The sequence below is a fragment of the Acinonyx jubatus genome, chromosome C1, assembly GCF_027475565.1.
Source record: "Acinonyx jubatus isolate Ajub_Pintada_27869175 chromosome C1, VMU_Ajub_asm_v1.0, whole genome shotgun sequence".
Taxonomy (NCBI): domain Eukaryota; kingdom Metazoa; phylum Chordata; class Mammalia; order Carnivora; family Felidae; genus Acinonyx; species Acinonyx jubatus.
In genome coordinates, this window is record NC_069381.1 from 23603016 (window position 1) to 23626936 (window position 23921).

A 23921-nucleotide genomic window follows, 5' to 3' on the forward strand; every position below is an offset into this window, starting at 1 on the left:
GGCGATGGTCGGGTGCCTCGCGGAGAGGCCCGAGGAGCTAAGGGCTGGGTGGAGGTTTCCGGAAATCTTGTTCGCTGTGTTCGCGGTGCTGTTGCTCCCTTTCCTGACCTAGCCTAGGCCCCAGGACTGCTCAGACCCGGTGAGAAGCTTGGGTCGGTTGTTGCAGTGGTGGCCATGTTTTAACCTGGCAAATGGGACGCTTGATAGTGGTGTAGTTTCAGTTGTCAGTCACTCTTAAGTTTCCGCCCGCCGGAGGAGGGCCCAGGCGGTTGCCGTGACAACGGGAAACAGCCCCAGGCCTCCTGGAAAGGATGGAGGCAACAGCGAAGTACTTCGCTCTAATGTCAGGACACCATGTGCCAATTAGTAGGTTTGGAGTGAGATTTGTGGTCTTTGGAGAGGAAAATCCCCCGCCGTCAGAGGAGGAAAATTAGATCACGTAGGGTCTCTTCTTTCCTAAAATGGGGATCCTAAGGCCCAGAGAGACAGTGACTTGCCCTAGTTCACAGTAGGTTGGGGCAGAGGTGGCCTAGAACTGGTGTCCGTGGATGCCCATTTCTCAGCAGGGAAGCCTTGACTGGTCCACAAAGTCAAATCCTGGTTACTAAGTGACCGCATATAGTCGTACTTACTTGGTCTTGGTGGTTTAGGCTCTACACTTGTTTGCGTGCTTATTTGACTCATTTGTTAAGTTCTTCCATGTGAGCATGGATTGTGTGTGGTTTTGCTTGTCAGAGCTCCTGTACCTAGTACAGTGCCTGGCACTGTAGTTTTTAAAAACTCAATAAAGGAAGTGTTACGAAGTGCTATCCATTCCAGCCCATCTATCTAACCATCTAGCCAGGCATTTTCCAAAATCATTGTGCTGATCATGCTATTTGCCCACTGGGCAGCCTACAATGGTTCCTCTTCATCTGCACCTACAAAAAAGGCCCAGCCTCTTCATTCTGGCACCCCAGGCCCTTCACAATGTGACCCAGTCTCATTGGCACTTGGTCCTGTCACTGTGCTGTAGTCCAGCCTGCCTCATGTAAGAGTTCTCTTCGATGTTTTCCCCAAAACTCATTCCTCTCCTTCATCTCAGAAAATTCACCCAGATTCCCAGGCCAGAAACCTAGGATTGTTCTAGGGTGGCCTCTGTTTCTCCACATATTTTCCCATTTCCATTTGCTCTGCTTCCAAAGTAGACCCACATCTACTCTTTTCTCCCTGTTTGCACTATCACTTTAATCCAAGACTCCGTCATCTGTGGCCTACGTCACTGCAGTAGCCTCATGGTCAATGTCCTTGCTTTCACTCTTTCCCCACACTCTATTCTTCGTGGAGCAGCCACAGTGTTTGTCTTATATGTAAATTAGATCGTGTTATTCCTGGGCTTACATTCCTCCAGAGGCTTCCCATACCTCTTAAAATAAAAGCTAAACACAGCCTTATGAACTTCATGGCCCCATGTGACCAACACCTTGCCTGTGTCTCCAGCCTCACTTCCTGCTCCTGCTGTCCCCCTCTGTTCCAGCCATGCTGACCTGGTCTTCACCCATGGAACTGAGCTCATTCCTACCTCTGGATTTTTGGATTAGCTCTCCCCTCTGTCTGGAATGCTCCTGCCTTGACTCTTCACTGGCTGGCCCCTACCTTGCCATCCAGGTTTCGGTTCAAATATCCCCTTGTGGGGCTAGGGACATTCCTTGACACCACATCTAAAGTAGCACTGTTCCCCCACATTCTAGTCATCTATCATCTCACACTGTTTTAGTTTTTCATACTACTTGTCACTGTTTGAATGTCCTATTTAAAGTTTACATGCATATTGCAGGATTGTACTTTTCTTATTCACTCCTGTATCCCCAGTGCCTAGAATAGTGCCTGGCATGAATTTAATAAATGTTATTAGACATCACCATCGTCACCGTCATCCTGTATTGAATGCTAACTATGTGCCATTGTTGTGCTAAGTACAATGTGTTGTTTTATTTCCACTACGGCACTTTGAGATAGATATTTCTGCTCGTTTGTAATGAGGAACTGAGGCTGAAAAGAGGCTACGTGACTTCCTTACTATCAAAAAGATAAATGGAGAGGTCAGGATTTAAACCCAGGTGCACATCTTTTGACTACTCAGTACTTAGTAGTCTTGTCTTAACTTTGTAAACCGCCTCCCTTTCACCCAGTGCCCCCAAAAATGGGTAGAATCGAATTGCGAAATCTCAGAAAGGAAGAAATCCTGCAGTGTGGGCTGAAGGTCAAGGGGTATTTGCTGGGAGAGAAAATAGGTGATACCTGGGCAGCAAGATGCCCACTCATTTCATTCCACAAAAATATTAAACCTATTGCATTCCCACCCCTTGCTAGGCTCTGTTCTAGGTGCTGAGGATTAAACATCTATGAAAATCTCAAACCCCTAACCCCCTCTGCCCAGCAAAGTGTTCCTAGGAGAACATTCTGCTGGATGTCTTTGCTTTTTAGGTTCCTAGGAGAACGTTCTGTTGGATGTCTGTGCTTTTTTAGGGGCAAGAGTATCCAAGTTCTCTCTCAGGTACTGAGACCAGCCAACGCCAACATCCAGGGTTGTGCCTCGGAGGACGTGGGGCAGGCCCAGGTGTGTTTATTTTGGAGCACGCTGGATAAAAGGGGGATCAGGATCTTCCAAAGACCGAAAAACAATCAGCTCATTTCCAAAACCTCAACTACCTGAGGCAGACAGAGGTGGGTGGGGAAGTTCCTGTTATTGTTTCAGCTTCAGCCAAAGGAGAACACTTGGATTCCAGTCCTTTTGTAAAGCACAGAGCACTTTGCTGAGTTCATGGGAGCTCTGTGGTTGACCAGTTACAGGTGAGGCAGAGCTTGGTAATGGAAGGGCCATCCACTGGAAAATATCACCTCCCCTAGGGACACATCATCTGCCCCCCACCTCCGCCCCCTGGCATCCTGGCTCAGCTCCAAACTCCAGTATTGCTTACTGAGAAGGAATACCAACGGTCACCTAATTATTGTGGAATTAATTCTCTTTGATTCCAACTAGAGCCAGTCCTGAAATTTAAATTGCAGTCGGATGCTGTGGAGGAGAGGTTGATATGCAGCTTTCCGCAGAACCAACAGAAAAATGAGAACAGCAGACGTGGCATTTTGGCCACACTTCTTTTCCATTATGGGATCATATAGAGACTACATTGATATCTTCTATTCCCATAAATTATTCAGGACAACAACAAAAAAGCTAGTCTCGTAATGGGGCTCACAGACCACATGTGAAGAAAGCGTCTAGATTCTGTTGAATTCTGGTGACAGGGGAAACTATTAATGACAAAAAAGGAAGGTTTAAATTCCAGAAGGCATCAAATTGGGGATTTTTCTCTGCGGAAAGAGTGTGCAGCAGCCTTTTCTCCCTCTCGCAGAGCGGAGCGTTTCTCACATTCTCACTTTTCAATTTGCTGCCAGTGAAGTCCCCAGCAGGCAAACCTGACCCAGCGGCCCCCTGCATAAAACCCTTGTCTCCCACTGCCTGTGCTGCCCACCATCCACATTCCAACCACAGGACACGGTCCCCCTGTCACTCAGCACGCTGTGCTTAGCCACCTCTGGACCTTGGCACATGGTGTTCCCTCTGCTTGAGGTCCCTCAGCCTTGCGCTCCCCTGGCGCCTGGTACTGCCCCTCTCTTCCACTTTGTTGTAATTGCTTGTTTTCCGTGGGTGCGGGGGCCACATCTCTCCTGTTTGCCCCGGACTCCCTGTGACAGTTCCTGGCACAAAGTAGTGAGAGAAAACAGGCTCACCAAGTTAGATGTTACCAATTTGAATGATCTGTATGCTGCCTTTATTTTTTTTTTTTAAGTTTATTTATTTATTTTGAGAGAGAGAGAGAGAGAGTGCATGTGAGCGGGGGAGTGGCAGAGAGAGGGGGAGGGAGAGAATCCCAAGCAGGGTCCCTGCCGTCAGTGCAGAGTCTGACATGGGGCTGGATCCTACGAACCCGTGAGATCATGACCCGAGCCAAAATCAAAAGTCAGACACTTTACCCACTGAGCCACCCAGGCGTCTCTGTATGCTGCCTTTAAAGCCTGGAATATACTGAGAAATGAAGACCAAAGAATAACAGGGCAGGAATGTGAGAGAGCCGCCTAAAAGGAGTGGAAATCTTACGCCCCTCCTTCCTTTCTCTTCAGCTTACCCAGCTCCCAAACTTATGAGCAAAATCCATGGATTTTTTTTTTTTTTTTTTTTTTTTTTGCTGACCACAGTAACAGAAGAGACTATAAAATCCAGCTTTCCATCTGGTTCTTCATGGTCCAAGAAAATAGAGCAATTCCAAACTCCAGGGAGACAAGCACTCAAATCACGACAGCTTAAACCAGCCTGTTATGCACTCCCCTAAAGAGTAGCATGAATTTGACTCTGGAAGAAAAGGAAAGGAAGCCTCATTTACTATGTAAGGATGGATTCCCTGGGGGCCCTCAAAGGGGGATGCGTGTGACGTTTCCCCATAGTAACATTCCCCTCTGGCCTTCAAAGCCAATGCGCTCAACCCAACAGCTGGTCCTGCTTTTCTCTCTCTACTCACGCCAATGTCCTTATCACGAGGCCAGTCATCAGTTAGCGCTTCGCAGACTGGGCCGAAAGTGGAAGCGGGCCTTCCAATGGGAACGCTTTAACATCTGTCCTCATCCACTGTCCAATGCTGGCTGCTACTTCAATGCAAATATGATGCGTTTGCTTTTTCATGTTTTACGTTAGAACCAGGGTTAGCTGAGAATTGCTGATGAGGGACGAAATAAGAATCGGCACCTCGTTAATCTAAAAGCATCATGGGAGACACCGAGGCGTGCTCCAGAGCCTGCCTGATATCATTCCCCTGGCCACGGGCACACCTCTGCTCCTGGCAGGAGGAAAATAGGGCAAAGGTTCAGAAAAGCCATCAGTGGGCTGGTCTCCCGGCATTTGGGGCCCTACTGGAGGAGGGAGTTTTCAGAACTATGCTGGACATGCCAGCTCCGGAGAGATGACAGCCAGTTTGAAGGCTTCAGGCGGTTTGGATAAGTATCTAGACTCTGGGTACATTTCTGAGCCTGCTCTGTGATCCCTTTGAAGTCTATCCAACTTAAATAAACCCTCCAGAAAGCTGGGACCAGTAAAAAGGCTTTCTTTAGAAGTCCCTCTGGACGTGCCCTGTTGCTTTCTCACAGGGCAGTCAGCCCATCAGCACAAGAGATGTGAAAAAGACAGAAGGAAGAGGCTTGAGATGGAATGTTTCCATAATATTCAACTTGCTCTCTCTCTCGCTCTCTTTTTTTTTTTTTTTTTTGTCTTCTTTTCTTCCTGGCCTTTTTATATATTGAGAAGGAGACGGCAGATGGATCACCAAATTCCCAGCGGACTTTGAAGACCCTGCGCTTAGATCTGATCATGGCTTGCCCATGACCCCTGTGTCCTTTCCGCCGATGCAACCTGTTTCTGAAGGCCTCGGCTGAGACGTGTGGGAAAAGCACCACACGCGTTGGATGAACAAGGTTTAACAAAAGATGCCATTTGGGGTCCAGGAGAGCTGGTGACAGGGCCACGCACCGGTACAGGCAGAAGGTTCCATTTCATTTCCCGGAGAAGCGGTCCCTGGTTGCCTAGGCCGGGGGCTGAAGCCTAGCTTTCCGCGCTGGGTGGCATTTCCCCAGGGGCAACGTGGATTGGCTCTGGGCCGCGCTCAAGAAGTCAGAAGGGTGGGCAGAGGGTGGGTGGGGAACTGAGCACTGGTTTCTCTCAGAAGCAAACAGGGAGGGGCCTTTATGAGCCATAAGTTGGGCCTTCATACCTGCTTTTGGCTCATTGGTGAGGACAGGCTGAGTGATGCCCCCACTCTGACTTTGAGAGGCGCGCCATGAAGGGCAGGACCCGAAGTCCACAGAGGACTGAAGCATGACTCGAAGCATCTAGAGAGGAGAGCTGAGCTGGGGGCACCCTATACAGCAGCATCCCACAACTCCACGACTCCACTGGTTGGCCACAGACACGTGGGAAATGCCCTTTTTTGACCCTGGGACCACACGACAGAAGGGGGATGACAGAGAGGCAGGGGCAGCACCAGAGAACCCCACTGGAAGTGGGGTTGCATGTAGTTTTATTTATTTATTGGTAAAAAAATATTAATAGCAATTAAGAAACACAAAACATTCACAACCCATCACAGAGTCCTGTACGTGTCGGCCATTTATTCCCAATGGAATCCTTCATCTGACGGAGGCCGTGATTTCAGCCGAAAGGCCCCTTCATGTTTTTCATGGGCGGGTACTGCTGCTCCATCGGCATGGCCCCAAAGCAGTCAGAGGGGTTACAGTGGCCAGTCTTGCCTGGCTGGCCCATGGGACCTGGAGGGCCAGGGATGCCCGGAATGCCTTGCTGGCCCATGGGTCCGGTCGCGCCCATCTTACCATACCCTGGAGGGCCTTGAGGACCTAGGGAGGGAAGAGTCAGAGAGGGGAGGTCAGGAGACCCAGGCGACAAAGAAGAAATCATGGTCACGGTACCCAACACCTTAGGTTTGATAAATATTTGTCAGGCTGTAACAGGTTTTCACGGACACCTGATCTGATCCTTCCGTTAATTTAACAGTAACAACATTACTGGCTGGTTTTATTGGGAGATTCCATGTGCCAGGCACCAGGCGAGTGCTTCTGATGCATAATTCGATGAATCTTCACGACCATTCCGTGAGAAAGAAACGATTACCTCATTTTGTAGATGAGGACACAGGCTCAGAGAGATTGCACACTTGGGAGTTCGAGTGTTCAGGGAGGCCGGGTCTCAGAGCCAGGCCGTCGGGCTTTGGTCACTTCTCTTTTAGGCTATGCAGCCTGACTTAGCGACCTTCTCAAGGTTCGACAGCCAGCATGGCGCCGAGCAGGACATGAACTCTCATTCGCTGGCCCCACCATATCTGGCTGTCTTCCCCTGTGTCCTGCTAGCCCAGTTTAGGACCTGGGGACAGGCCCTGGGCCTCCTGCTCCCCTCCCCCCCGCCCCCGGCACACACTGGCATTACCGTGATAGACCTGTAGTTATTTGAGGTTCTACACAACTATATTGTGCTGTAGAAGGAACATAAGGAAAGCAGATACCAGCTGCTTGAGATTCATGCTCTCAGATTCTGGCTCTTCCTACCTGGGGGGCCGGGGAGACCATTTTCGCCAGCCATGCCAATACCAATGTCCCCCTTTTCACCTTTGGTACCGGGCAATCCTGAGACAAAAGGAATAAAATGAGTCCTATTCCTGAGCGGAGAAATGACACCCCAGTGAGATTATTTGAAACACACACACACCCACACAAATATCATATTCGCAATGGACCTCATGCAATGCTCTTGTCTGCCCCAAAGAGTCACGTGTGCACCTCGGGGGCACCGGAGGGCAGAGCTACCTCTCATTCCTGGCACACCCTGGCGTCCTTCTCTGCCGATCTGACCAGGAAGTCCTGGTGATCCCGGAGCACCTGGCCGGCCCGGAGCCCCATCCTTTCCTGGGGGTCCTGGTCGTCCCGGAGCTGCAGCCATCTCCATGGGGAACTGCATCCTGGAGGTGTAATAAGCCATCCTCTCTGTAAGAAAGCACAGGGACAGGTCCCAGGGTGTCCCAGGGACTCAGACAGATGCAGACGGGCCACCAGCATGGAGTCCAAAGCCGCCTTTCTTCAAAGGGCAGTCAGAGCAAGGAACACGCCTCCCGTGCCCTCGCCTTCACTATCCTTTGCACGCTGGTCTTTCGACAGCACAGACCTGATCAGGGCCTGCCTCTTCTCCAACACCCTCATTAGTCTACCGCTGGCTTCACAAGAAGGTCCGGACTCCTTGCTTTGCATTCAAGGTCTGCTTCCCAAGCAAGATGGCTAGCACCATCAGGACAGGGGCCACGTTCTCCCCAGGCCCTAGCACGGCCATGCGGGATGAACAAGCGCACGGGAAAAAAGCTTAGAAGTGAAACCACACCAGCTAGCCTATGGCCGCTGCTTGCCCCTCTATTTAGAGCTCGCTTCATGCAGACTCGTTTGATTTCAGCTTTCCTGTCTCCTCTGTTGCAGTGGGGACTCGGGGAGGGCAGGGAGATTCATTGTATCTCAGGGCAGAGCAGGTGATAAGGAAGGTCTGAAGTCTGATTGAACATATGCCTGTAAGTGGGCGAGGAGGGGTCTGGGGCAGAGGATTGGGCTCTAAAGGAAAAGGAGGCCAAGGCAGGGCAGAGAAACAGTGGGGAAAAGCCAGCAGCACCCACCGCCGCCCAGCCAGCTGCCAATTACCATCAAACATTTTAATGATCTCTTGTCTGATGAACCTCTTGATTTCATCATAATTCACCATGTCTCCCTGAGGAAAAAAAAAAAAAAAAGAAAAGAAAAGAAAACCTGCCTCAATTATCCTTCCAAGCCTGATACTCTCCCCCTGGGAATAGACTTTGTGGAAAGAAAGGATAAGGAAGGGAACAAAGCTTCTAGGAGCGTCCCACAGATACTTAATCCAAGGTCCTAACCCCCCCACCCGCCCCGAATTGGTGCATAACATTTTGTGGATCAGTGCATTTTCCTGGGGAGAGGGTTCCCACGCCTCCCGGCTCTCCCAAGCAAGGTTAAGAACCACCTATGTGGGAGTCATGCTCTTTCCCTCGGGGGCTTCTACAATGGTCTCTGCTCCACCCTGGATGCCTGCTCTGTGCGGCGGGGCCCCTGGCTGCCAGCCGTTCCCCTTACCATGGAGCCAGGCACCCCGGGCAATCCAGGGCTCCCCGCAGGCCCCGGAGATCCAGGGTGGCCTCTCTCTCCTGCAGGACCCGGTGGCCCAACGGGCCCCATGGAGCCACTCTTGCCGGGCCCACCAGGCATGCCAGCTCTTCCCTTCTCTCCTGCCTGGCCCTTCTGTCCTGAAGGTCCCGGATCACCCTACAAGGACAGGAAGCCATAACCAGCATTGCCAAGGACTGTCAAGTCCACCTTTTTATGTCTCAGCAATCAGCCTCTCTCTCTGTCTCTCACCCTCTCTCTCTCTCCCCATCCCCCCAACCGGCCCTTGGCATCTTCTTCTGACTGTGGTCACAGCATCCTACAAGCTTGCCTGGCCTCACAGCTCCCAGAGCGGTCCGGGTCCTTCGAAAAAGTTCTTCATGCTGTTATTCCCTGTTTAGAAATTCTGATGCCTCCCAGCTGCCCTCAGGCTAAAGAGTTGATTCCTTGGCCAGGCACTCAAGATCATTCATGATGTGGTTCCCATCACCTCTTTTCCAGGTTCATCTCCCTGCCCTCGAACCTACAGCCATGCCTCACTGCTTATGTCTCTGCTTCAGCCACGCTGTCTTAGCCTTCCTTGCGTGGAATGCCCTCTCCCTCCTTCTACCCGGCTCACTCCTCCTGCTCAGCTGAAATGTTCCTGTCCTATGCACAGCCTCCCTGACTCCCCGGGCTGACTTGGGTGCTATGTCTAATCTTCTGTAAAGCTTGCCATGCCCTAGCATAAGTGTGGCTGGACGAAGTGAGTGGCTACTGTTCAGAGACTTCTGTTTAGCCAAAGCTGGGACAGAGGACCTGGAACATGAGAGGGAGCAGGTGCCAGCAGCATGAATGAATCAACCAACTGGTCAATGAGTGAATGAACTTGAGATTTCCACCCTCCCAATCGTAGCTAAGAAATAGGCCCCCGTGAGAAACTTTCAGAGATGAGGTTGCTGCAAATTCTGAGTTCTGCCCACTTTTTTCTTCCTGCCTGCTGGCCTTCCTGTGTCTCCTCTCCATGGCTAAAGTCATAGCTTGGAGCTGGCCTTAATCACTCGTGAGTTTTTCATCTCAAAACCAGCCAGTGCCCACTCACCTTTGGACCGGGGGGTCCATAAAGTCCCTGTTTTCCAGGGGGTCCCTAGAGAAAAGCAAAAGTCAGGGGTCAAATCTAGGCAGCATCTCTGAGCCGTCCTGGGGAGGCAGGTGTCATGAAAGGACCACCTGCCACAACCCTAGGACCCGGGCTGTGTCCAGCTGAGCTCTGGGTGAGGAAGGGCGACAGCCTCCCTTCTGTTGGCTGACAGCTAGAAGGTAGAATGATGTCCCCTAGGGCATCATCGTGTTGGTTGGGTCCCTTGTCACAGACAAAAAGAGGTGAGAAGTCAGAATGAAAGGGCCAGCGCATGGCATCTTGGAAGGCGTTCAGGGAGTGATTACTGAGCGAAGGAAGCAGGGTGGGGGCAAGGCGAGGGGCAAGCAGCAGCATCCCCAAGGGAAGGAGAAACCCAACACAACAGTACCTCTTTGCCAGCTGCACCGTCCGCACCAGGCTCACCCTGTGGAGTAGAGAGTGGTAAAAAGCCATCAGCACCACCCCAGCATGGCATCTGGCTCCCCTTACCCGCTACGCATGCCCAGCCCCTGTGCCACGAAGGAACCATGATCCTCTAGCCCTCACCCTCAGCCGCTCTGGACACAGGCCATGGAAACTTAGAACCCCACCCCACACTCCAGCCTGTCCTGGAGCCCCACGCTGGCAGCCTGGGCCGCCTCCCTGACTGCGCTATGCAAGGGACAAGCAGACTGCGCCTGCCTGGCTCCTGGCTTGAGGTCCCAGAATCTCGCGGGATCCCTAGCTGTGAGTTTCTGTTACACGTTTGCCAAACAAAGGCGGTAATTGTGAACCTGTGTCCTCAGTGAGGTCCCGGAGACAGGCCAGGGTGGCCTGAGCCTGCTCCCTCCCCAAGACAGGACAGGCCACACACCCCGGGCCCAGCCTGCTTCTGGTATGATTGTGGGGAAGAGGAATCTGGGATTGCAAGGCAACTGGCAGATTCAGCTAGGGACCCTGGAGGCTCCTGAGCCTACAGGCAGGGAGGGACAGAGGCTTGGAGGGACCCGCCTGCCCCGGGGCCCCGGCGAGAATCCGAGTGAGTAGGTGAGACTCGACCCTCTTGGCGGATGCACCAACCATCACCCCTGCACGGGCAGGAGTCGTCCACTCCATTGAGGCCACCAGCTCCAGGGTCATGGCCACTGCTCCCAGAAGAAAATCCCCCGACCCGGGGGCTAGGAGACCTGGGCTCCTGCCTCAATTTCCCCAGGAGAGTTCATCCCTGAAACTGGCAATCCATCCACCTGATGTGGGTCAACTGTCTGGAACCTTGGAAAGAGGGAGTATTGTAGAGTGGCTAAGGACGATGCAAGTTCAGGAATCCGGCAGGCTTTTCCACTCGCTAGCTATGTGACGGTGGGCAACCTATTTAACCTTGCTGAGCTTTGGTTTTCTCATCTGTAAAATGGGAACAATCAGACCTACTAAACGGGATTGCGGTACGGATTAAATGACCAAATGTCAAGCAGTTGGCTCACCATTCAGTGCATTGTCGGTGACCAACATGTCATAGGTCTTAGTACTAAACACTAGCTGAGACCAAGGACCGGTTTGTGAGTTGCCGAGAGGGCTGTGATAACGGCTCTGCATTTCTGGCTCCTGACATGTACAGATTCTCTGTGGTTACGGGAGAGCTCCCCCAGGGAGGGGGCAGGGCAGGGGCAGAACAGGCGCCAAGTCTCCCCGGCCTGACCTCTAGGGTGGTGCATGGTCAGAGGCAGTGGCCTGGGGTGCGCTTGGCAAGCGCTGGCTTGCAGAACTTGTCCTTTCTTCCGGATGTGATATGATCTTGTTGGGCTGCCATCTTCCCTGCTAACCGCCTCTCCTCCCCTGGAGACCCCAGATGCGTGGGGCTGTGCTCGACTGACAAAGCCAAATGTCCCTTTCCCTCGGGGCTGTGCAGTAAGATGTGGGGTCTTACCGGGGGGCCAGGGTGTCCGGGGGTCCCAGGCTGGCCTGGAAGGCCTAGCATCCCCCTTTCTCCAGGGGCTCCCCGGTCTCCTTTTAGGCCCTGGAGAGAAGGGAGGTGGGTGGTGAGAGGGGACGGGAGAGACGGCAGTGAACCCCACAGAGCAGAGAGGCAGGCGTGATTGTATGCCAGGGACCATGCACCCACCCCCCAGGCCCTGTGGGGCAGGGTGGCGTGGCCTGAACCTGAGGCCGGGGCCTGTGATGGCCTCCAGCCCTCTCCAAAGGCCCTTACTGAATGCCACCTGGGGAGACCCAGGAGGTGGGAGAGGCTGAAGGCAGGGAAGGAGGGGGACAGGCACAAATTGTTCTCACCACCCCCCTCTGTGAAAGAAGCCCCAGCCAGAGTCCTGGGAGGGAGGGAGGGACGAGGGGAGTAGATCACTCACCACTGCAGAGATCCCAGCAGGGCCCGGCTGGCCTGGAGGTCCCGGTGGCCCCTAAAGAAACATGAAGACAGCAGGATGGAAAGAGTCTCCGATAATAAGGCCCCCCCAGGAGGCAGCGAGGGACCAAAGGCAGGAACAGGCCCAGAACTTCAGCAACTCCATCCCTCTTCCCTCAACCCTCCTTCCCTTCCGGTCTTGCACTTGAGCTTCTCCCAAAAAACTTGTGCCAGAGCTGACACCCGGGGCGGGGGGGGGTCCCCGAGCTCAAAGGACCTTCACGCCTGCCGCGCACTGAGTGGTTCATCTTGGGCTGTGCCAAAGGGATGATCTGGAAACCACAGCCAGAGCCGAGGGCAGGGGGCAAAGGCCTGAAGGTTAACTATGTGGGCCTGAGGTCTTCTGAGGCCCTCCTAGCTCCTCTCCTCCTGTTGTGTGGGAGAAGCAGGGGCTCAACTCGAACCCCAGAGACCCAGTGGGTAAGCCTGGCCTCAGGCCTTGGGTCTCCCACTCTGCTGTCCCTGGAGAGCGGTGGGACTCAACACACAGAGTGCTGTCACCCTGCTGGGCTGGGGCGGGGCTGGAATGCCATCCCCATCTCTGAGTCAAGTTCAAGTTCAAGTCAAGTTGAGCTCTGAGTCAGCTCAAGTGCCAGCTCCCTGGCCACAGCTACCCCTCTGAAGCCCAGGGCACACAGTTCTCTCTCCCAGCATGTCCCTCCACACTCCCAGATGGAAAGTTCTGGAGGCACGGACTCTGTTCCGCTCATCACAAGTCTTCTGGGGGCGGGAATGCCCGGCACTGGGACTGGCACGGAGCAGGGGCTGAAGCTGGGCAGACGGAGGTGAGAGGAGGAAACTTGTGCCCCCTCTCCCCAGCCCCCCCGATGAGTCTTCAATGGGATCACAAATCAGTGTGTGGCTCCTTTCATCTGCAGTGTGAACAGGGACTAGGCTGGACCTGGGGTCCCTAATCCGGGGCCGCTAGACCCCTTGAGATCCATACACACACTGATGAGGACCCGAGAGTTCCTCTTTTTGATCATGAGCTATTTTTAACACTTCCAGAAGCCTCCTGGAAACTGTACATCTGCCACAACAGGGCTGCAATCAAACGCCAGAGTGTTTCCTTTGCTCAGGAACCCCATCAGCTCTAGCTGTCACACTGATCAAAGGCGCCCATAGGCAGCCATCTATGTTACTGAGGAGTAAATTCAGATGGGAAACTCATTATTGCTTAATAACTGTCCTCTCCAAGTCGTCTTACCTTTGTAAGTGCACCACCCATGCACCCAGCCGCCCACCCACGCGCAGGAGTCATCCCTGGCTCCTCTCCCTCCACCGCTCCCCGCCCCTCCCCCATCCAAGTCGGCAGCAAGTACTCCAAACACAGCCCATCTGCCACCCCAGCTCCACCCGACCATCCACCACCCAGGGACACCTCGGCTGCCACCCGTGCCCCTCTCCTCCTGAGGTCCTCCAAGGTCCGAGGTCGTCACCAGGTCCTCTGGAAGCATAGCTTTCTGGCTCCCACTCATGCCTTTCTCAAACTCCATTCCAGCCACGCTGACCTTGGAGCTCCCCGGACACACCGGGCCCCTCCCTGCCTCAGGCTCCTTGCATCAGCTGCCCTCCCCCGCCCCCGCCCCCCGACTCCTGCCTGGACGTTCTCCCCCCAGACTGCTGGACAGATGGCTCCTTCTTGTCATTCAGGCCTCGGCTCAAATGCCACTTCTGCAGTAAAGGTTCCTCTAAAGGCGCCTCCCAGGCCCTCCCGGTGACATCACATAGCTGCCTGAAGCTTTCGCATTAATTTGTTTGTTTGTTGGGCCTGCGTGGAAGCTCTGGGATCAGGGGACCTTGTCTGTCTCGCTCCCTGCCACAGCCCAATGCTTGGAATAGTGCCTGGCATGGAGCAGGTGCTCAATTATTGTTTGTCGAATAACTGAATGATCTTTGTTTGATCAGTAAACTCAAATGTGCCCAGAAAATAAGAAAATGGCAGAAAGCCTGGGGACCACTGGATTAGGTGAGCCCAAGGCCCCTTACTGCTCTGTAGGGCTGCCCCTGTGGTCAGTTCTTTCAGGCCATCACCGGCTTGCCCACCCCAGCCCCAAGAGGATCCTAACTCTAATAGAGGCAGAGGCAAAAATGGTTTAACTCACAATATGGCCAGGGGGGCCGGGTCTTCCCTGAGGTCCCATGGCACCAGGCTCACCCTATAGGAGCCAGAAAAAAAAAAAAAGAAAGCAATACAGAAACAGACTTACACACACGGGGTTGTTATTGGGAAGGAGGCTGAGCAGAGCAGGTAGGACACCAATAGAGGAGCTGAGCTGGGTCCTGGCCTCCAGGCCCACGCTTTCTGGGGCCCGAGGGCCAGCCCTGCCCACGATTATTGTTGGAGACAGATGTCAGAGCCCCCAGCCTGAGAAGGCCAGGCCTTGCTTTTTAGGTGAGTGATCCAACAGCCTGCAGGGAGGGGAACCAGTTGCAGGAGGAAGGAGGAGGTGAAGGTGTGTATCTTGGGGCAAAACCTCCCCCAGAAGGCCCAGGAGGGAAGGCAGCCCCTTGGCCAGTAAGTCTTGGACTCAGCAGAGCCCCAAAGGCTGCCCGAAGGTAGCACGTATGGACCTCAGCCCTTACCTCTGCTCCTGGCCGGCCACTGCTGCCTGGGGGCCCTGGTTTCCCACAGTCACCCTGCAAGAGAGAGGGCCAGCTGGAACTCGACAGACCTCTACTGACTTCCCCAGCCCCAAGGCGACCCCACATCCGAGGAGTCCTGCCCCCTGCCCAGACTCTGGCCAGCAGCCCTCGGATGCTCTCGGGCTGGTGGACGGCAGAGCCTGACCCGATCCTCTAGGCCCCCGTGGTCTCAGGAGGCTTGGATGCTAGGATGGCGTCTCAGCCCACTGGTGCCAGGCTGCCATGTCTGCCTGGGGTCAGGCCTTGGGTATGGCCGAGAACACCTGCTTGGCAGAAGGCGCCAGGCCCTTCCTTACCTTTGGTCCTGGGAGGCCAGGGTGTCCCGTTTTTCCCTTGAAGCCCTGGAAGGAAAAGTGGGAGGCTGCCACGGCCCTCGCCTCAAGCAGAGGCGACTTCCCTTGCCTCCTTCCGCAGGTTGAAGGAATCAGACCCATCCAAAGTCACAACCTGATCCCCAGCGGATCTGGATTCGGGCTGCCCACCTTCTAAGGCAGAGCCCGCACCCGTCAGCTTTGGGACCTCCCGGCTCCCAACTCCTTCCTGCAGCTGAACTTACCGGGGGTCCCATGAGTCCAGGAGGGCCAGCGGGGCCAGGGTCCCCCTGTGGAAGAGACCAGGGGCATTGAGACAGGATGAGCACTCATTTCCCACTGTCTTCCCTCTCGGCAGCCCCTCCCCCGGCTATCCCAGTGTGGAGGGAATGTCATGGGAGGCAGAGGGAAGAATCCAAGCTGGGCTTGGTCTCTGACTGGCTGTGGACCCTGAGTGAACCCCAGCCTTCTCTGAGCCCCGATTTTCCTTCTTTTGGGTACAGAAGGGGGTTGACTCTGATGCTCTGCCCTTTGCCATGTCGCATCCCTTTCACATTCCCCAGCAGCACCAGACCCAGGGATCCAGGGCTGCTCAGGTCCTGCCAGGTCTTCGGCCTGTTTTTCTGACACCCGGCCTAGTATCTTTAGTATCCTGAATTTCTGGATATAAACCCACCCCCTTCACTGCCTGCCTTTGGTGAGACCCGGCTCATCCAACCTGGTTAAGGCTACCAGAAGAACCAAGGAACCAAGGCCTCTGGTGCCATCAGAGAAGGGGGGTGTGGCCAGGAGCAGGTGGAGGGAAGGCAGGGGTGTGGGGGAGGGGATTCCGTTTCCTTCATCGGGGTTCCATTGACTTTGGCTCTTGGAAGAGGAAAGAGAAGGGAAAGGGTGCCCATCCTCTCACCCTCAAGCCAGGCTTGCCGTCCTTCCCATCCAGACCATCCAGGCCGGCAGGGCCCTAGAAACAGGAAAAAGGAATGTGTGCATGCCTGCCGGAGCCCCAGGAGGTAAGATACCTGACCCAGCCCCTCCACCCTGTCCACCGCTCACCCAGCTCCCACCCGGATTAGACACACACACATGCAGGCACGCATACACACGCATGCACGCCGCACGTACCTGGCAGGCCAGGGGGACACACACTCACCTGGATCCCAGGCGATCCTGGTGGCCCAGGGGGACCAGGCATGCCTGGTGGGCCTCGGACGCCTTCACTGCCCTGGAAAGCAGCCGACCCCCACAACACAGTCAGCAGGGCCTTGCCCACCACCACCCCCCCAAGCCCCCACCCCCGGGGGATGAGGCCCTAGGCGCCGGGTTCTGATGATTACTGAAAGTCAAGACCGCTGGTTTCCAGCCCCAGTTCTGCTGGATGTATTCCACACCACTCCCCCAGAAGGATCTGTCTTTGTCTGCAAAGCATCCCTCTTTCTGCACTGTGATATGAGGAAGGGACAGAGCCTGTTCGGTCTAGCACCTTCTTCAGGGTTGACCCAGGGACTGGCACAGTGGGTGTGCAGGAACGTGTACTGACTGAAGGCATACATTCAGCGCGCGATGGTCCCCACAAAGTGCCAAGCACTATATAGCCTCTGATTCTTCCCTGTCCTCAAGGAGCTCACGGTCCAGCTCGGAAGAGGGGGCCACTCACTCTGGCCAGGGGTCAGGGAGAGTGTCACAGAAGCGTCACCAGATGCTAGACTCTGAAGGATAGGTGGGATTCGGGCAAGTGGACAAGTAGAAAAGAGCCTGCCGGAGGGAACTTCAGAGAACAATACAGATTTGCAAGTGGTCACATGCCTGGCCTGGCCAGGATGTCTGGGGAGCCAGTGTGACAGGAGGGGTGGGAGGCAAGCCTGGAGGCTCTAGGTAGAGCCTGACGGGGGGTGTGCCCGGAACACCGTGCCAGAGTCTATCCGACAGACCAGTGCTTTTCACACTGTACTCCTCAGAGCCCTGGGGGTTCCTGGAGGAGCGTCAGAGATGGGGGCACAAAGTGGGAGCCCAGAGGGTGGGACCCAAGACCCTTGCTCCCGCCTCAGCCAGAGCAGCTCTACTCATATCTGTTTAATACATTGAGAGTTCACGGGAGCTTCTGTGTGATGACAGGGCTCAGGAACTTCAACATAAAGTCTGGGAGCCACTGCGACAGGCACTGGGGAGCCACTGATGGTTCAAAGCAGGGGAGTGATGAGAACCAAGGTGTGAGCTAGAATGTTCACCGGAGAAGGGAGGAGGCAAGCAGCTTGGTGTGGAGGGCTGCTGGGTACCCCAGGGGAGAGAGGGTAGCTGCCCTGGAGCAGTGGCTGTTCAACTGGCCAAGGGGAAATGATCTAGCTAGAGACACCCCTCACCCTCCCATGGGGGGGGGGGCGGTGGGGAGGAAAGCCCCCCGTGGCATTGCAATGCCATCGGCTACCAGGAGGGGTCAGCACAGCCCCAGAAAATGTCAGTCCCACAGGGAGTCGGGACAGAGAACCACTGGCCAGAGGTTTGGGATTCTCTGCAGTGACCAGCCTAAGGAGAGCAGGCAGTGCTGGGGGTACAGAGCCAGCATGGAGGGCTCTGGCAGGGGCTCCCACTGAGAAGGGAGGTGACACCCACCACCACCTCTAACGCGGCTGATAGGCACGCTGGCTCTGGGGAGGCGGGGAGGCGCCTGGGGGCTCACCTGGGCTGGGAGAGAAGTCTCAGCTCTGTTGCTATTTTGCTGTGTGCCCCTGGGGCGCCCCTAACCTCTCTGAGCCTCGTTTCCTCACCGGGACAGTGAGAAGTTAGACCAAGGTGGCCCTTTCAGCAGTCCCTTCTAGCTCTGAGAGCTGTGCGGTGTGTGTTTTCAGAGGAAAGAGGCTCTGTCCGAGGTTGTAGGCCTCTTGCCTCTCCCTTTGGGTCATAAACGCCCCACCCCCACCCCAAGCTTAGAAGTCAATTTGGGGCCTCAAAACACTACCCAGCCATCACATTTGGGGAGCCCAAGGGTTGGGCGGAGACAGGAGTGCCAGCCCCCAGGCCACGGCAGAGCTAGTCTCCAAACCCAGGGCAGCCAGTGCAGGGGCTTCCCAGGCTGCTGTCCTTCTGACCCTTGTCATCAGCTCATAGGCCATGCCTGGGCCCCCTGGGCCCCTGGGGACAATCTGAGCGTGCTTCCTTCCTGCTGTTGTCAGACCCAGAAGGCAAATGGCCAAGCTGCTCTGGCTTCAGGACTGTGGGGTTTCCAGTCTGGATGTGCTCCCCTCCTTCGCTCAGCTCCTCCCCTTCCCCCTTGAGTCCCCGCCTCTGACTACGCCCCCTGCCTCATCCCCACCAGGCGGGGACTCTGGCAGCACAAAGGCCAGCGGGTATCCTGGGCTTGGGGGCCACTGGTCTGTTGCCCAGAGGCAGCTGATGAGCCGAGGCTGGAGATCTCTCTCCCCACCCTTGACGTAACTGAGCCACTCCTTGAATTTCCAGAGGGCCGGAAGTGGGGGTGGATCGGGGTGTGGGAACTGCATGGCTCAGATCTGCGGCGGCGGCCACCTCACCTTGGGGTCCTGCTCACCTTCTCCGCTTGTGGGCCGGGGGGGCCAGGTGCTCCAGCTTTGCCCGGGAATCCAGGAGGACCCTGTATCAACAAAGGAGCAGGCGAGGATGAGAGTGGGGCTTGGGGGGGGGGAGCTCTCCTTCCTTCTTCCACCTGGGTCTGCTTCACTGTGGTTAATGCGATGCATTCTGACTTCCTAGAAACACCACCCAGGAGCAGTACTGCTGGCTGGCCTGCTGGTCCTGGGCCCACCCAGGAGGCTCTGCCCTCCAGGTCCCGGCTCCTGGAATCAGGCCTGGCCACCCAGGCCGTTCCTCCCGTGCCTCTTCCCTCCCCTCCCCAGGCCCATCCTCGCCCAGCCTGGCCTGGTCAGGCCTATCCCTCCCAAACAGGATCACATCAGACAGAACTGGCTTTGTGTCTCCACTCACCGGTGGGCCGGGAAAGCCTGGCTGGCCTTGAAATCCCTAGAGGAAGAAGCGAGGGACAGTTTGCTGAGCCGCCCACTCCCTCCCGCCTGGCTGCCCAAATGGAAAGAGTGACAGGGTGAGGCTGCCTCGAGCCATGGGGCCTTGCCCTCCATTCTGCCCAAGATGACCGGCAGGTGAAACTCGAGCCATGAGCTGGGAGGTTGCAATACAAGGGCGGGTGAGGGCTGGAGGCTAGAGCTGGTCACCCCTCCACACATGAGGGTGGCCATCAGGGAGAGGACCCAGCCTCTGGGACCCCTTCCCTGTGCCCACCCCCACCCCCCAAGCCATCCCTCATGGTCAGGACAGCCAGCCAGGTCCTGTGGTCACTCACCTGGTCACCCTTCTCTCCCGAATTCCCTTGGGGTCCTCGCTCTCCTCGGGGACCCTGTCGCCACAGAGAACAATGAAGCTAGGACCCAGTCTTTCTGCCCTTAGACCCCAGGGCTGGACCAGGACCAGGGGGCCCCATGTCCACTCTCCCGTCTCCTCCTTTACTCACTGCTGGGCCTGGGGGACCTGGGAGGCCTTCAGATCCTGGTGGGCCCTGGGGACACAAAGGAGCGGAATCAGTCACTCTGACTAGGGTAAGTGGGAGATCAGGGGACGGGGCAGGGGACAGGGCAGAGAGTAGATGCAGGGGATGTGGTGGGAGGTCCCTCCAAGCTGTCGGGACACTTCCCCCTGGTTCGCCCCGACTTCCTTTCTCTTGCCTGAGCTATTGAACCAGTCTTCTAATTAGTCCTGCCACCTCCTGGCTCATGTCAATCCAGCCAGCAACTGGCTGCCATCTTTTCTTCTCCAACATAGTTCTGATTATAACACTCCTCTTGCTCCAAAACCTTCCATGGCTCCCGTCTGTCCCACTGAATGAAGTGCCCAATTTCCACCAGTGCTGGGTTTTGAGGCATCCTGTGATCTGGCACCAACCACCCTTTCCTGCTTCACTTCCCTCTCCCTGTCTTATTTTCTGCCTTGCTTGGTCAGACCGCTGTTCTCTAAACATACTCTATACATTCATACCCCTGGGCCTTTGCACAGCTGTCTCCTCTACCTAGAATGCCTGCCATTACCCCCATCCTTTCCAGGGCCCTTAAAACCTTACCCAGGGATTAGATGGCTCCAATCTGTTTCTGACGTGCCCCCACCCAGGGCCTCCCACTGTGGGATTCTCTGGGACAGATAGCCACGTGTCTTCCCCGCCCTCAACTCTATTCAGGGCTCCGCTCAAACACCACCTCCTCAGACAGATCTCCCAATCCTCTGCCTACTGGCACCCCATACACCAGTCCAGCCCCTTGCCCTGCTCTATCTTCTCTATTGCTTTCTCATCATTTATGTGTATTGGCTTATTCATCGGTTATCTGCCTCCCTCGCTGGAATGTGAGCTCCCTGCGGTGAAGGGACACAAGTGCCTGTTTTGTTCACGGCGACACCCTCACGGCAGAGCCTAGCACCCAGAAGGCCCATGAGAAATGTCCGTTATTGCATAAATGCACGTGGGGTTTGCTGTATCCCACCGGGGCCCGATGTGTGAACAGAAGATAAGACTAAGGTTTGGCAGGTTGGCCACAAACAGACTTGGGTTCCAGTCCAGGCTCCGCCCTAACTCGCTAACTAGCTGCAGCATGCTGGGTGAGCCATGCCACTTCCTGAGCCTCAGGGATAACCTCACGGATGTGATGTCCTCGCCTGATAACAGCCCCAGCTCCTGCCCTCACCCAGTCTGGGAAGGGTCGGTCGCTCAGGGCTTGCGGGGTCAGGCTAGGCTCCACGCTGGATCTAGGGTTCCAGGCCTGCCTCTCCCCAGGCTGTCCTGCCTGCCTGCCTGCCTTTGCGGGGTGGCACGGGGTGGGGGGGAGGGAGATTCTCCCGCCCACCGACTCCAGGCTCCCTGCCCCTTGGCAGCCGTGGCCAGCCAGCCCCCAGCCCGTCTCCGCGAAACCTGCTGGGATCCTCCTTCCAGCCTCCCCTCCGCCTCCGCAGCCACCAGCCTGCGCTGCCTGCTTGAGCTGCAGCTGGAGGGACTCAGGGGGGCAGGGAAGCAGGGGTCCTTTCTCCCCCTTCACAGGCTACTGGGAAAGTCTCCTCGGGTGGAGGCGGAGGCGGGGCAGGGACTGCTCCCTTCAGATCCCTTCCTCCTGCCCGGAGCTGAGACTCACCGATTCTCCTTTCTCTCCCGGGGGCCCGACGTAGCCCCGCTCCCCCTTGATGCCCTGACAAGCAAGCAGAGAGAGAGCTGAATTAGCCCCGTGGCCCGCCCGTCACGGCGCTAATGCGAGGGGTGGAGACTGCAGCTGGCACGGGCTGGCACTTACAGGCAGGTGGCACCAATGACGACGGCAGGGGGAGGAGGAGGGGGGCTGCTTCCCACCCGCCGCTGTGGCCCCCAGTGGAAAGCGGGACCCACCCACCCAGCAGCCTCCTGCATGGGTTTGGCCTCCCCAGCTCTCCTGCCCCCCCCCCCCCAGGGGCAGATCTCAGGGCTGGGGTCTGTGTGCTCTGAGAATCTGGCCTTCTGTGTGCAGCGGCTGCAGCAGACTCGCAAAGTGGAGGGGCAGGGCCAAGCTGCACTACCAAAGGGACTTTGGGGACCTCTCCAGGGACAGCCTGGCAGAGGGACAGGCTGGTATGCTTGGAAGGGAGGGAGCTGCTGGGGGATGCCCCAGCCTGGTCCTGTCCTGACCACCATCCCCAGGCTCTGCTACCTCCAGAGCCAGCATCCCCTTACTCACAGGCAGTCCGGGGGGGCCCATGGCACCTGGGTAACCAGGTTGCCCTGGAGGACCCTACAAAGAAAGGTAGACATTATGAACCCCTCCCCGGGCAAAAAGCGTAGCCGCAGCCAGGATGCCTGATCTGCCAATTCGGGAGGCACACACACCCACCCCAGGACAGCCACCACCTCGGACCAGTTCCCAAAGGCCCAGGTTTCTTTGGTCGAGGCCACCACTGCAAGGCTGGAGCTGGATGACGGGTGCCAGCCTGGCCAGGACCCTGGGAGCTGAGGCAGAAAATGCCCAGAGCAGGGAGGATGAGGACGGGGTGGTGGGGGGGAGGGGGGGAGTAGGGTATGGAAGGAACAGCTAAATGCTGCAGGAGGGAGGGAGAAGAGCCCCCAGGATGCTGCTAGAAGCCAGGGGGCAAGTCTGTTTGCCCCTTCCGGGGGGAGTCAAGGTACAAGGAGATCAGCCTCCTTTGATCCCGGGGTGGGGGGTGTGAAAACCCTCCAATCTGAGGGATCAGGGGCAGACAGTTTCAAAAGGAGTCCCCCTCCCATCTTCCACTCATCCCTGGGCGCCCAACTTCTGTCTCCCCAGGGTTCCTGATCCGTCTCCTTCCCCTGTCAGCCCCCTCTTACCGGTTCCCCCTTCTCTCCTGTCAGGCCCCTGAGGCCTCGCTCTCCTTGAAGACCCTTGGGGAGAAAAATCATGAGAACCTACAGGGGAGGGCAGTCCCCACCCAGCCCCCGACTCCTTCTCCTTGCCCTGCAGCCTTCTGTCCCCGGTCCGGGCAGAGCGGGGCTTTCCTGATGCCCTTCCTAGGGTCCCTGGCAAGGTGACCATGGGGTGTACCCCAGAAGGGTAATTGTGAGAGGTATAAACTCCCACCTAGGGGTGCCTCTCAAGAGCATACCCCCAAGACAGGTAACTACAGAGATATGCACCCCCCCCCCCCAGGTAGGTGACCCTCAGAGGGTACCTGTCAGGCAGGTGACTGTCCTCTATTTTGGTAACTGGCTGGGGTGTACCTTTAGGAGGCTGCCACGTGTGTGCTCCCCCTGAGGGGCAGCTGTCAGGAGTGGCGTCCCTACAGTGACGTTCCTCTGCCAAAATGTATCACCGGATACCCAACACTTACCTGTACACCCCCCAGCCCCAGCCCCAAATCACCTTCTTTGAGGGGTACAGGGGAGAGGCACGGGAAGGCCCCCCGAGCACACTGCTCCCTCCAGAGCAGTCCCTGTCACTTTTTAGGGTGGAAAGGGATGTCACTTTCAGTCAAAGCCAGAGCCCCCACCCCGACCCTTGTGGGTTCGCCACAGCCTTAAGGGGCTGCGTCTGCCCCTTCTCCCTCACGCCCTCGAGAGACGGTGCCCACACCTTTCCACAACACAAGACAGATGGCTAGACGGACAGATGGCCCCTTCACCCAAGCAAGCAGAAACAGACAAGGTCCGGCCAGGATGAGGACATGGGGACAGATGGAGCTGTGACAGGAGGGGCCCCGCTCCCTGAGCCTCCATCACCAGGCCCGGGAGGAGAGGAGCCAGGCCCCAGGAACACCAAATCTGACAAACAGGAGGTTAGTTTCCGTGACCCAGGAGGGAGCAACAGTGACGATGGGGATGATTTAAACACACTCGTGACGATGACGGAGGCAGGGCAATTAACGACACCTGGCGGGAGGGGCAGGCCAACGCACCGGGCACAGAGGGGCAGGGCCCCACGACACCCAGAAACCCAACCGGCTGGCGTCACCTGCCCAGCCTTGGAGCAGACCGGGCCCGGAGCCAAGGGAGAGGAAAGGAAGAGGAGGAAGCTGAGAGTTTCCTCTAGGACGCTGGGCGAGGTGCGAGCGTGGCTGCCTTCGGATCCCCGGGGCGCCTCTGGACGGCCCTGCCAAGCAGCGGGGTGGCAACCTGTGCCAGCCTGCGATGTGAAGCCCTAAAGCTTTGGCATCTCTGCCGGGCTCTGTGCCA

The 23921-nt window shown here is 56.3% G+C and overlaps 1 protein-coding gene across 5 annotated transcripts in view; it reads right to left on the minus strand.

The window, feature by feature from the left end:
• Positions 1-6065: 6065 nt before the first annotated feature.
• Positions 6066-23921, minus strand: part of COL16A1 (collagen type XVI alpha 1 chain) — a 57573-nt gene continuing 39717 nt past the window's right edge. For all 5 annotated transcript variants that reach the window (XM_053210533.1, XM_027059822.2, XM_053210521.1 and 2 more), the window contains 22 exons: positions 22581-22634; positions 21955-22008; positions 21382-21435; positions 19722-19766; positions 19554-19607; positions 19181-19216; positions 18768-18830; positions 16377-16448; positions 16134-16187; positions 15472-15516; positions 15212-15256; positions 14856-14909; positions 14375-14428; positions 12214-12264; positions 11778-11867; positions 10263-10298; positions 9836-9880; positions 8725-8913; positions 8278-8344; positions 7405-7581; positions 7147-7224; positions 6066-6441 (listed from right to left, as the gene is read on the minus strand). In XM_053210533.1, the coding sequence (XP_053066508.1) occupies positions 6239-6441; positions 7147-7224; positions 7405-7581; positions 8278-8344; positions 8725-8913; positions 9836-9880; positions 10263-10298; positions 11778-11867; positions 12214-12264; positions 14375-14428; positions 14856-14909; positions 15212-15256; positions 15472-15516; positions 16134-16187; positions 16377-16448; positions 18768-18830; positions 19181-19216; positions 19554-19607; positions 19722-19766; positions 21382-21435; positions 21955-22008; positions 22581-22634 (1620 nt within the window). In that variant the 3' untranslated portion in view covers positions 6066-6238. The remainder of the gene's footprint in view (positions 6442-7146; positions 7225-7404; positions 7582-8277; positions 8345-8724; positions 8914-9835; positions 9881-10262; positions 10299-11777; positions 11868-12213; positions 12265-14374; positions 14429-14855; positions 14910-15211; positions 15257-15471; positions 15517-16133; positions 16188-16376; positions 16449-18767; positions 18831-19180; positions 19217-19553; positions 19608-19721; positions 19767-21381; positions 21436-21954; positions 22009-22580; positions 22635-23921) is intronic.